We start from the raw sequence: 13823 nt of genomic DNA, 5'->3' as shown, positions 1-13823 counted from the left end.
TCCATATTAGCCTAGAATATGATGCGGTCTGCTAAAGAACTGGAGGACTTTTTTACTGATATTCAATTGGGCACTGCTTATCTCTAGAACACCCTCACGAATGAATGCATAAAGAAGGGGACAAGTTAAAGTACGATGGGGAAAGACATACCTCAATGTTTAACCGCTTCTTCCCTGTTCCTCGACTGGCATCCTTATTTCCTAATTTTTCTCCTTCTTCTGCATTCAGGGATTGCAAGTAGCCCTCACATGCTTCTTTTTCAGGAGGAAGGATCACTGAAAGGCAAAGGGAAGAGAAGACTTATGAGAGTTCTTGCACCTCTTTTTCTCATTCAGCCCCCAAAATGTCCTAGAATGGGAGCCAACAATTAGAATTCATTGAGGGCTTCCCCTGTGCAGAGAGCTCTGTGTCAGGAGCTTGAGAGAGTGCAGAGAGTTAGCCGATATGATGCCTGCCCTCAAGGAGCTTACCATCCAGTGGGGGAGAAAGACAATAAAATACACGTTGTTGGGGAGGGGGGAAATCAGAGTTTAAGGATAGGTATATAGATGCCATCAGGGTTTGGGGGTTGGGGGTGACTGCTTAGGGCTTCCAACCAGAGAAGCCTGCTCTTCTCTCACTGAGTTGGAAAAGTCAAATGGAAGCCCCCCCCCATAGCTCAAGGAGTTGGAATACTATTGTCCCCAGACTTCCTTTTTTTTAACAGTATTAAGTGCTGACCACGTGTCAAACACTGTTTTAAGCACTGGGTTAGATACAAGTTAATTAGGTTGAACACAAGCCCAGTCCCTTGTGGGGCTCACAGTCTAAGTAGGAGGGAAAATGGGAGAATTGAGGCACAGAGAAGTTAAGTGAATTGCCCGAGGTTGCACAAGTAGTGGAGCTGGGATTAGAACCCAGGGCCTCTGACTCCCAGGCCTATGATCTTCCCACTAGGCTATGTCTGCTTATCAGGCACCACCTTCTGTGGTGCCTGAAGATTGCAAGCTCTGTGCCGGCAGGGATCATGCGTACCGACTTTTGCACTGCTCTCTCTTAAGTGCTCAGTACGGTACTCTGCATACAGCCAGCACTCAATAAATTCCATGGACCGATAGACTGCAGTGGCACTAAGGTCTGACCTCCACACCAATGGACACTGAACAAACCCATACTGTCCCGACCAGCCAACAATCCTCCTGTTGGTTAACAGACACCTCCCAGCCCCACCAATCGTCCCATGAACAAAGACCCTTTCCCATCACAAAACCTTAGACAAACACAAAACCTTAGACAAAAATCAAAGAGATGCTAATATCCATATATGCATTATTAATTGTTAAGAGAATGGAACAGCTATTTCCATGGTATTTGTTAAGCACTTACTATGTGCCACTAAGCACTGGGGTCTGTACAAGATTATGAGGTTGGACACAGTCCATGTCCCTTGTGGGGCTCACAGTCTTAATCCCCATTTTTATGAGGTTGGACACAGTCCATGTCCCTCGTGGGGCTCACAGTCTTAATCCCCATTTTACAGATGAGGTAATTGAGGCCCAGAGAAGTGAAGTGACTTGCCCAAGGTCACAGCAAACAGGTGGTGGAGCCAGGACTAAAACCCAGTTCCTTCTGAATCCCAGGCCTGTGCTCTATCCACTAGGCTCCGCGGCTTCTTGCTGCTATTTGGAAAGCGGAAACCGGAAGCAGCTCGGTTGGCCATGTGTCTCTTTTAACCAAGAAACTCGTCTGGCTTAGCCTAAAATGCGGTTTATCAGAAAGTTAATGGAGCTGTAGATTTCCCACAAGTTATTAAAGGGCCATAGAGCTGCTAACCCAGAGGAGACAAATAATCTGGAGAAAGGACTGGCAGACGCAGAAGCAGCGTGACATAGTGAAAAGAGCACTACGAACCAGAGAACTTGGGTTCTAAGCCCAGCTCTGCCAAATGCTCGCTGTGTGACAATGGAAAAATCATTTACCTTCTCTGGGCCTCAGTTCTTCTGTTCTCCCTCTACTTAAGTTACTTATTTGTTCATATTAATATCCGTCTCCCCCTCTAGACTGTAAGCTTACCATGGGCAGGGAGAGTAACTGCTGATTCTGTTGTCCTGTGCGCTCTCAAACGCTTAGTACAGTGTTCTGCACATAGCAAGCGCTCAATAAATACGATGAAATGACTGACTGTTACTTAGACTGTGAGCCCCACGTGGACAGGGACTGTCCAACCTAATTAACTTGTATTTACCCCAGTGCTTAAGAACGGAGTTTGACTCATAGTAAACCCTTAACAAATACTGTAAAAAAAAAAAAATGCTCTAGAGAAAGGAGGAGGTTTGCATTTCCCATCTCACGTAGCAAGGGCAGAGACTCACCCTCCAGGGGGCATTGGTCTTCCCGAAAATGTCCTTCTTTCAGCTCTCCATTCAGTAGCTCCTGCACGAAGAACAAGGTAGAGCTGTGAGGAAACTGTCAGGCCTTCAGCTGCAGATCCAGTGAAAACAAACAGTTCCAGGCAGAAGCATTTCCTACATCCGAGCGCTCCGAGACGTGAGATCTGGGAACAAGTCCCGTTCTACGGACCGAACATCTGCACGGGGTTATTGTGTTACACTCTCTGCGTCCAAAAGTTTTAACAACTGCCAAATCCTTTATGCCTCATTCAAGTTTCAGATGTTTCAGAAATCAAAATACCACACATACCCCATTATATCGTCGGAATCCATTCTTCTGAAAGTGATTCACACGAATGGGCTTCGCTGATCTTTGACTCCAAATGAGCGGGGTTTTACCCTAGGCAACGAGCCCTTTCCCTTTCCCACCGCCCCACGTGAAATCGGATCAAGCTTTGATGAGAAACGGAGGAATAGAAAAGAAGGCAGAAGGGAATGGGGAGCTAGGAGATCTGGACTGCAGATCTGATTCTCATTCCTCTCTCTCCAGCCCAACTTCTTAAACTTCACAAAGGCATCGACTGACTCTCCCTTCCATTGAGGCAGCTGATTGCAAATCCGGGATCACTGAATTCCTCGGGGTCCAACCCGTTCCCCGCTAGGGTGAGGTGGAAGGAGAGGGCTTGTAATGGGCTTTTGAGACTGTCTAAAGACAGAAGGGATTGGGAGCCTAATGGAAAGAGGAAGGTCCCAGAAGTCAAGAGTTCCCTGGTCCGAATCCCAGCTCTGCCACTGACCTATTCGGTAACCTTGGGCAAGTCACTTAGCCTTTCTGGGCCTCAGTTTCCCCACCTGTAAAATGAGGCTAAGATAGATTGTGAGCACTTGGGTGGGATTGGGACTTTGTGTCCAATCTTATAATGGTATATCTAGTTCCAGAGTTTAGCACGTACTAAGCCCTTAATAGGCGCCAAAAAGTATTAGCTCACCACTAGTGCCCGTCTTCTGAAGAGGAATGCACACCAGTTCTATTGGCTTATTACAGAATCGGTCATGGAAAACAGAATCATCAAACATTTCCATATCATGCCTCAGCCAAGAAACCATCAAGGCTCAGGGAAGGATCAGTAAGTCAGAAACTAAAAGATGGAGGAAATGAATGTCTAAAAATGCCATTCTGAAATCCTACTTTGGAGATCGCTGAAGTTATAATAATAATGATGGTATTTGTTAAGCGCTTACTACGGGCCAAGCACTGTTTTAAGCACTGGAGTAGATACAAGGTAGTCAGGCCGTCTCCCATGGGGCTCACAGTCTTAGTCCCCATTTTACAGATGAGGTAACTGAGACACAGAGAAGTTAAGTGACTTGTCCAAATAGAACCCACGACCTCTGACTCCCAAGCCTGTGCTCTTTCCACTAAGCCACGCTGCTTCCCTACCTGTCTAGTACAAAAAGTTACTCATAGAAACCACTCTGTTGACCAAAACAAAGGTAAAACTAGTTCCAGAATTTGCAAATTATCTTACAGAAAATCCTTCTCCTGCCAAATGAAAGTTTCTTGATTTTTACTTTCCCAAGGGCCAAAGCCTAGACGTGAGCAAAAAGTCAACTTGACACAGACCAAAAGGAAATGGAGAACAAGGAGAGTTTACACACGGGCAAGGAATAGATCTTTTATCCTAAGCATTGGTAGACTCTGTCAAGTGTGTGATGATTAACTTGAGAAAACCTAGCAAGGTTGTTTCAATGTGAATACTTCCAAAGCGTGCTTAACTGCTTTCCTAGCATATTTCTCCAGTTTATTTCTTCCTGACAAGATCCTTTATCCTTTGAAACCCGTGACCACCCCCTTTTCTGAACCTCTCTACCCTCGCCTCTCCGACCCCAAGCGGAACCTTTATGCCAATGGAGCTTGATTCTGGCCAGAGTCCAAACGGATTTCCGAAGGCAGGGCTCCTGAGTTCTCCAGCTGTTTCCCTGCACTGCCCCTGCATCCCAAAAAACAGTTTCACCTTCGGCCGTGCCTGTCGGCCAGCCCAAGCTCCCTCCTGCAAGCAAGCAGCTGTCAGGGTCTAGGCCTCCCAGCAGGACACTGCCTGGAATGGTCTCCCCACCCCCACCTCATCTTTCCGCCCTTCGGGCACCGGGATGTTTACGAAGGGACCAGGGGTTTGATGGCAGCGGCAAGGCAGATCGGATTCAAAATGTGGCCCTGGCTGCTTCAGGATGGATTTTGTTTTGTTTGTTTTAAAAAAAAAAATAGACAATTGATTTTGTTAAAAAGATGTGAGACATTCAGGAACCGCTGTATATAGGGTTAGGGGAGGAGGATCTTACTTGGATAAAGTTGAGGTGTCAGAGATCTGAGCAGGAGCAGGGCCGACCTTCGAAGCTGGAACCCCCACAGCTTTCCCCACCTCCCTACCCCCTGCACACACATACTTAGGGATGAACCACCTCATTCCCTGAAACCAAATTCCAGAATCCTGCTGGAGATGCCAGGAGAATCAGGGACTTTTCAAGACACGCGAAGGGAAAATTCTCCCTCCGAGGTATGCCAGGAGAGAGCCAAGGGCCAACGGGGCTCAACAGGCCAGACTTGTGGCTAACGTCCCCTCGCTCTCCTCGGTGCCTGTGCCACGGTCGGGGAGATGGAGACACAGGAGCCCCAGACCCCCGAACGCAATCCATCACCCCTGCTCATGGCCACCGGGGATTTTATTTCTTGATGAAAGCCAGTAACGATTTTATTCTCCAGTTACATGCTGGGGCTATTTCCCAAGGACAGAAAGGGCTCTGATCAGCCCGATAGGCACTTGGAAAACAAACAGAAGAGTAGGCTGGCTGCAGCATCACTGTTAGGCATCCTTCAGCTGGGCCTTTTACCAGCCTTTTAAGTGAGATCAGATTCCGCAGGGGTTTTCATTGCTAAGGACCTGGTGACATTAGCCAAATCTTCAGCTCTCTAAACGCACCCCTGCTGGGCTGGGGAACACTACCGATCTTTGTTTCCACATTTCCTCGCAGAAAAAAACGGGCAAACTTATCGGGCTATCAGGAATTCCACCGATCGGGACTGCATGCATCAATCAGCAAGGCATAAAAGGATAACAGAAAATAATTTTTTGAAAAGCTGAAAAGAAGCAGCTTTTTAAAGATTCCGAGGTCTTGGGAGGCACTGTGTTAGGCCCGTAGTAGTAAAGGGCCAATTCCAACTGACGTGAGACACAGCTTAGGAAAGGAAGGAGATGAGGACTAGATATAATATTGGACCAAAACCTACCTGTGTGGAGGAGGAAAACCTGCTCCTCTTGGTGGAGTTAACTGCACTAAGTCACCTTCCCTGAACAATGAAACGGGATGATGATAAATGCTGGCAGCCTTAAGGAACTTATGGATTGTCCATGAAATAGTCTCTCTTCCTCTAAGATTAGGTTATCTGGTATAAGACCCCCTCCCCACCCCTCTCCTATCAATCAATAAATGTGCTTATGGTGTGCAGAGCACTGTTCTAAGCACTTGGAAGAGTACAATAGACATAATCCCTGCCTTCAGGGGTCCCACAGTGTAATGGATCAGTGAATCTTGCAGACCCATCAGCGGGCCAGTGAGATTACTGATAGAAAATAGAAGAGGACTGCTTGTCATCAAGTCACTAAGTGCTTCTGGCAAGGAGACCGCTAATCTGGTGAGGTAACTGGAGCAAAAATGTGTGATGTGGGTTCCCCTAGAAAAAAGTGATGGCATCCTGCTCATTTGAATGTGATAGGCCCTCCTCTATATCTGTTCCTGGACTTCCCTTAAAAAAAAGAAATACCAACAGAAGATATCATCTCTCTCTCCAGTTCTATCCACATACCAGTTGATTAAAGTGACACAGAGAATACTGGTGAAAAATAACTGCTTCCAATACAAATTTGGGTTAGTTTAGTACATTTCACAGTGATCTGAAAACACATCCCCTCCCAGTTTGATCTCAGGGATTAGTTTTCTTGCTGCCATGAATCTCTAAACTGTGAGCTCGTTGTGGGCAGGGAATGTCACTATTGTTGTATTGTACTTTCCCAATCACTCAGTACAGTGCTCTGCACACAGTAAGTGCTTAATAAAATGATTGAATGATTGAATGAATGAACATCTCCCAGGAAACTCGGCCAAAAAAGGAAAGCCTGTTTTAAAAGGACCTGATTTACGCGCACACACACACACACACGTTTGAAAGCCTTTGGAAAGAACCGGGTCTAGACTCGACCCCAAACACACAAAGGTACCACAAAGAGGTTAAGGGCTTTTCGTTGTTCAAATAAATAGCCCCCTCTCCTCCTCATCTAATGTTGTTTCAGTCAAACCTAAGGGGCAAGAGCTTTAATTACAATTTATTAAACCGGCTAGAGCTCTTTTCAATGTGGCTCGGTTTTGCCCACTAAACCAGATGGGATACGGCTATTTCCTAAGTCCAGAGGCCCCTGGGTCTCCAGGGGTCTATTGGGAAACAAAGCCGTTTTTCCACTGGCTGACTTCCCCCTTTTCGTGATCAAAGTCCCTGTTGGGAAAATATGCTTGGATGATCAAAGTTCAGTCTTCCACATTATTCTCAGCATGCTAGCGGTTCTTACACAGGCAAAGTACTATCATTCCTAAATTTGCCCCCTCCCAAGGCACAAACAACTCAGACTGCTCGCTCCCTATTCGCTTCCCACCAAAACCCCCCACATAACCAGGGAAAAACAGCAAAAAGATTTTTTGTCTACTCACTCCTTGAATCGCCATTTGTAGCCTACTTAGACCATTGTTCCAGGTCCCCTGTTCCAAAGCTTAATTCTTTTCATATTCTGACAAGTTGGGAAACTAAATTAAGTTTACTAATAGCAGTTAAACAATCGTGGCTTTTATAACTTACATACAAAAAAGGAAAGCGATATTCCATGCAGAATGAAAATGTTCCCAGACCTGTATCAGGAATCTACCCTGGCAGAGCTGTGTGTGCTTTTTAACACCGTGTGACTATATTTTAAAAACGACAACAGAGAAACAAACTTATCTCCCTCACAGTGGAGTTTTGAGACTATGATCAGGTTTCTTAAGCTAACATCTTTTAAGGTTTTGGGTTTTCTTTCCCTTCCCTCCTCTCCCCCACCCTCCTTCCAATTAGAAAAAGAATCATTTTATTTTAGCCAATTGGCATTTCAAGGGAGCAGACAGTTGTGGAGTGCTGTGATTTCTGCTTAATCATTTGGATATTCTTTCTTAAAACCTCCTGAAAAGGTAATAGATCTGCTTTACAGGATAACCTGATCTTTAAATGATATATTATAAATTATTTATTCATCTTAGTATCTACCTCCCCCTCCACCCTGTAAGCTCCTTATAGGCAGGGAACAGTACCTGCTAATTCTGTTGTATTGTACTCTCCCAAGAGTTTAGTACAGTGCTCTGCACACAGTAAGCACTCAATAAATACCACTGATTGATTGACCGACAGAGGAAGCTTTCATGTTTGCCCAGATACCTTGTGACCCGCTTTCCAATAATTCCCTCTCACCCCAACAAACAAGAGCCCATTGCATTCAGCCTGCTACTGACTGTTGCCAATCAATAGCCACTTCAAATGCCAGCATTTCAGGAAGTCCTGTTAGTTTATAAGGGGCTTCGACAAAAGTTAAAAGTAAACACTTTGTGAGCACAGGGTGACACATCACTTATTATTCAACAGAGTGCCGGTCTCGCCTCCTCCCTCAAAGCAAGTAGGAATTGACTGGACCATTCAAGGGCATCAGTTTGTTAGGCTCAGACTGGGGTGGAACTCATTCCAATTATTTGGACAGTAGCCTCATTTCTCAGGAGGGGACATCAGCTTCCAATCAGTCGAACCACTTATCGAGAGCTTATCGTGTTCAGAGTTGCTAGACACATTCCCTACCCACGAAGGACTTACAGTCTAGAAGGGGAGAGAGATATTAATGTAAATAAATTATAGATATGTGCATAAGTCCCGTGGGACTGAGGGTGGGGTGAATAAAGGGTGCAAATCTTAATGAAAGGGAGAGGAAGCAGAGGAAATGTGAGTTTAGTCTGGAGAGGCCTCTTGAAGGAGGTGTGCTTTTAATAAGGCTTAGAAGTTCCCTACCCCAAATTACTAGTTTTCTCCAGGGGGCCTCATGGACAGACTCTGTAAGATTCATGAAAGCAATTTGGATTTCATTCTTGTAAGCATCCCGAGGACAGGTGGATACACTAACCTCTCATTCATTCATTCAATCGTATTTATTGGGTGCTTACTATGTTCAGAGCACTGGACTAAGTGCTTCCTCCCACCCTATTTTCCCTAACTATTGCCACACGCATACTCTTACAAACGGTTATTCTCAGTCACTTCCCTTATCTGTAATGGTTTTTTTTAATGCTAGCATCTCCCGTTAGGCTATAAGCTGCTGAAGGACAGGGATCGTGACTAGCAACTATAGTGTACTCTCCCATGTGCTTAAGTACAGTACTATCTGCACAAACTCAGCACTCAAAAACCATCTTAGTGATTAATTGATTTTGTTTCTGCAGGCTCCTTGCATACATATGTGGTGCTCTATGCATAGCAGACCCTCAGATCAGTGCTCAATACACAGTAGGTGCTCAGCACAGTGCTCCGGAGTACACCCTGGCCAATACCAAGAGAAGCTGTCCACAGTCTCACGTCATTACATTTAGGAGGGCTCTGACACCTTGGGATTTCCTTGGGCATCTCACTCCGCCCCTCTTCAGGGCTAATTATAATAACAAGAATGGTATTTGTTAAGCGCTTACTATGTGCCAAGCACCGGGGTAGATACAAGTAATCAGGTTGGACAGAGTCCCTATCCCACATGGGGCTCACAGTCTTAATCCCCATTTTACAGATGAGGTAACTGAGACACAGAGAAGTTAAGTGACTTGCCCAAGGTCACACAGCTGACAAGTGGCAGAACTGGGAGTGGGCTCTTTCCACGAGGGCACGCTGTTTCTTAGATCTTAGAAGATCTCCGGTCCAACTCTGACCTGAGGCAAACTAAAACCTGGTTTCCCTCGCCACCCACCCACTGCTTTCCCAAGGGTGGTTTTGAGTATCCACGCCCAGTGTTCTGTGGACCATTTTGACTCTGTCGGTATATGATTTTGAGGAACCACATCTTTCCAGTGGCTGTGAATAAAATACCGCCTGGCATTTCAAGCTGGCTGCTCTCCGGGATGGCATTTATGCTTCTCAATCACCCTATCAGTGGCTTATTAGCATCACACAGGGAACTAAATGTAACTGTTTCAAGTTGCCCATTGCCCGTACCCTTATGAAATCCCGATTCAGTGACAAGGCGGTACAATGCCATCCTTGGAAAGTCACTGGCTTGAAACGGGCTCGGAAGGCGTTTCTCTTTGTTTCCCGCAAACCATCTTGAATTTCGCCCAGTGCGATGGAAGCAGGGCGGGCCCTTAACTGCCCTTTCTTCCATAAGCCTTTGGTTTGACCAACCGTGGAATCGCCAACCGCTGGGACTTTCAGGAAACTAACCCCCGCAGTTGGCAAGGGAAACCTGCAATGAACCCTTAAAAATAATGACACTCATTAAGGAAGAATGACTAAAATCAATCCTTTCGCTTGGACTGATGTGAAGTCTCTCCTGAACGCGGGGAGGGAAGGCTGGGACCCTTCCGCAGGCGAAGCTAAAAATGCATCCTGTTCCGATCATGCGCTAGTTCGATCTGAGCGATTGTGCCTGATGTGGGCAGATTCCGGGCAAGTCTCTTCACTTCCAGGACTGAATTTGCTGTGGAAGCTTTGGTAATTTCGCTGCTGGATCCACACTTCACATTCCCGAGTTTCAGTGGTATGAAGCTCCCTTCAGTTTTTCTGACCGATGTATTCAGGTTGCAGCCTGGCTTGCTGGAAAAATGACCCCTTAATTTTGCACCTCTGAACTCCTCTTCTACCCTCTTGGTGAGGTCTTGGGACCGAGGCATTGCATCAATTCAAACGCTGGGAGTGAGGCTTCTAAATTCTTTTTTGGACCAGATGAAAATTCCCAAATGAAAAGGCTAATGCCGTTCCCGGAAATCCATTCAGTGCTTTGGTTTTATTACTTATATTGAAGTTTTTCATGAATATTCCCCCCCCCCCCCCAAATCCAAATATTTTTTCCACTTTTATTTCTGGGCAATGTAGTTAGTGTCTCTTAATTTCAGGAAGACCAGATATGTGTAGTTTTCCCCTTCCTCCGAGTCTTTAGAAATGTCTCAAATCCATCCATCTTAGAAAGCGGTACGTTTTCTTACTGGAATGGGTTTATGGATCTTCACACCCAACTTCACCTGATTGCCATCACTATAGTTTTCACTCTCACTATCACAGTTTTAACAGTGGGATTTAGAGTTTAATATTTAAGTTTCATGTCCAGCCACTGCCCCCCAGTTTTCAATGCAGGGAGTCCAAGAACTCTATGGAGTAGCAACATGGCTGAGTGCAAAGAACACAGGCCCGGGAGTCAGAGGACCCAGGTTCTAATCCTGGCTATGCCACTTGCTTTCTGGGACCTTGAGAAAGTCACTTAACTTCTCTGCATCTCTGTTTCCTCATCTGTAAAGTGGAGATTCAATACCTATTCTCTCTCCTGCTGAGATTATGAGCCCCTTGAGGGACAGGGACTGTGTTCATTCAATCCTTTTTTATTGAGCGCTTACTGTGTGCAGAGCTCTATACTAAGCCCTTGGGAGAGTACACTACAACGTTCAAAACATACATTCCCTGCCCACAACGACTGTGACTAATGATCATTCACTCATTCAATCGTATTTATTGAGTGAATACTGTATATAAAGCACTGTAAATAAACTAGATGAGATATAAGATATTTAAGAGATATAAATAAATAAGATAAGATAAATAAGCACTTGGGAGAATACAACAACAGACTCATTCACTGTCCACAACAAGCTCCCAGTCAAGAGGGAGAAACAGACATTAACGTACATAAATAACAAATATAAATAGAAGATAATACATCAATTACAGACCATATCTACCGCCATGCTAATCAGTACAGTCCTCAGCACGAAGTAAATTCTTTACAAATACCACAATTATTATTAGTACTAGTATTGTTTTGAAGGGTAGGTGATCCCATTGTGCTTCACTGAGTAGAGAACGGCAGGGTTGGGCTTTACGGAACTTCTTTTGGGCAACTGAAGATGTGAGCGTTTGAAAACTAGGACTTTTCAACTGACTACAAGCATTTTCCAGATGACTGAGAGCCCCTTCCTGAGGAATCGATCGGAGACATAGCAAGATACTGGAGAAATACCACCAGCACTACCCGTGGATCACCTTTAAATAAAAATGGGGGGTACGGCAGCTCCTGGGGGCAACAGAGGTGGAGACTAGATTGCCAACCTCCCTGGGCCCAATATGGGATGAGAATAATCCCACACAAACAGGGGTGCCCAGTTAGGAAGAGGGAGGTCTAAAAAATGGACAGAAAAGGCATTTTCATGATGTTACCCAGTCTATCTTAAAAGAAATTCAAAATCAATACCGAGTCTTGGGAGTCTTGGCCATCTCTGCTCAGACAAGCCATTAATCGGTCAGTGCAGAACACTGAATTCAATCCAATAGTATATATTGTACGCTTACTGTGGGCAAAGCACTGTACTGAGCGCTTGGGAGAGTACAACAATCAACCGACACACTCCCCGCCCACAGTGATCTTACAGTCTAGAGAAGGGGACAGGCAATACGACTAAGCTCTTGGAAGAGTACAATATAACAGAGTTGGTGGACACATTCCCTGCCCACAGTGAGTTTACAGTCTAGATGGGGGGATGTGGGTTTCTGTCCACATGTCATGATCCATTTGTTCCATCTTATTTATTGAGCATTTCCCGCCCCTTCACACACACCCACGCAGAGAGGTGACTCAATTGTGCCTGCGAAAGTATGGATTGGTATGATGATATGAACTCCTTCTGCACAGGGTAGCTGCTTTGGGGCAGAAATGGGTATCCGACACTGGAAAGGATCCTCTCTGACACATAAGTATGCTGCCTCACATTAAATGCTTCTTGAGCTGTTGTTTCTGCCTTGATTACTGCATCAGCCTTCTGGCTGATCTCCCGGCCTCCTGTCTCTCCCCTCTCCAGTCCATATTTCACTCTGCTGCCCACTTTTTCTACAGAAACGTTCAGTCCATTGTTTCCCTACTCCTCAAGAACTCTAATGGTTCCTCATTCACCACTGTATCATACAGAAACTCCCCAGCATTGGCTTTAAAGCATTCAATAACCTTGCCCCCTCCTAAGCTAACCTTGCTACTCTCCTACTACAACCCAGCCCGCACACTTCATTCCTCTAATGCCAAATTACGCACTGTACCTCAATCGCGTCTACTTCGCCACCGACCTCTCGCCCACATCCTGTCTCTGGCCTGGAACGCCCTCTCTCTTCATATCTGACAATTATTCTTCCCCCTTTCAAAGTCTTACAGAAAGCATGGCTCCTCCAAGAGGCCTTCCCTGACTAAGCCCGGAAAAATGGAAATGGACATTTCCTTTAGAAAAATCCGTGACTGTTTCAAATGAATGGCAGAGCTCATACATGGATTTCCAACCCAGATTTTCCCCCTGTAGCTTTAAAATGGTGCGTGAAATTCCAGCACATTAAATCCAGACTCACGCTACCCGTTCTGCAAAACCTAGGGACCACAGGCTAACTAAAAGAAAGGGTGAATCCTTATCGGAGGCAGCGAGAAGGAGCGTGGGAAGAATGTTACAGTTCAGTCACCCTGAATTTGGAAAGCTCCATCCCAGGCCCTGGTCTCTGTCCCTCTAGACTGTCTCCCCACTTCTAATAATAATAAATAATAATTCTGGTATTTGTTAAGCACTTACTCTGTACCAAGCACTCTTCTAAGCACTGGGGTAGATACAAGATAGGCAGGTTGTCCCACGTGGGGTTCACAGTCTTAACTCCCATTTTACAGATGAGGTAACTTGAGGCCCAGAGAAGTAAAGTGGCTTGTCCAAGGTCACAAAGCAGACAAGTGGCAGAGCCGGGATTAGAAACCACAACCTTTGACTCCCAAGCTCATGCTCTTTCCACTAAGCCACGCTGTTTCTCTAGACTGTGAGCTCGTTGTGAGCAGGGACTGTCTCTCTTCATTGCTGCACTGTACTTTCTCAAGCGCTTAATACAGTGCTCTGCGCACAGTAAGTGCTCAGTAAATATGATTGAATGAATGAATGTCACCAAGGGTGCTGGCTGTCCATCACTGATAACATTTCAGGGATTTATTCCACAATCCAGAGGCTTCCTTCAGAACCTCGGGCCCCGATGGCTTCAGATGTTGCCAAGTTCCCCCTGCCCTGAGCTCCTACCAGGAGCGCAGAAAATAAACACTGAAGCTTAGGGATGCTGAACCCTGCTGGTGTCTATC

The 13823-nt window shown here is 45.6% G+C and overlaps 1 protein-coding gene across 3 annotated transcripts in view; it reads right to left on the bottom strand.

Annotated features, from left to right (window-relative positions):
- NKD2 (NKD inhibitor of WNT signaling pathway 2) overlaps window positions 1-13823 on the bottom strand; it is a 66419-nt gene that overhangs the window by 8333 nt on the left and 44263 nt on the right. For all 3 annotated transcript variants that reach the window (XM_029053907.1, XM_029053908.1, XM_029053909.2), the window contains exons 4-5: window positions 2353-2413; window positions 152-276 (exon numbers count right to left, since the gene is read on the bottom strand). In XM_029053907.1, coding sequence (XP_028909740.1) covers window positions 152-276; window positions 2353-2413 — 186 coding nt within the window. The remainder of the gene's footprint in view (window positions 1-151; window positions 277-2352; window positions 2414-13823) is intronic.

The sequence above is a fragment of the Ornithorhynchus anatinus genome, chromosome X3 (genome assembly GCF_004115215.2).
Source record: "Ornithorhynchus anatinus isolate Pmale09 chromosome X3, mOrnAna1.pri.v4, whole genome shotgun sequence".
Taxonomy (NCBI): Eukaryota; Metazoa; Chordata; class Mammalia; order Monotremata; family Ornithorhynchidae; genus Ornithorhynchus; species Ornithorhynchus anatinus.
Note: the sequence above shows the minus strand (reverse complement) of the source record. Positions and strands in the feature narration are given on the sequence as shown.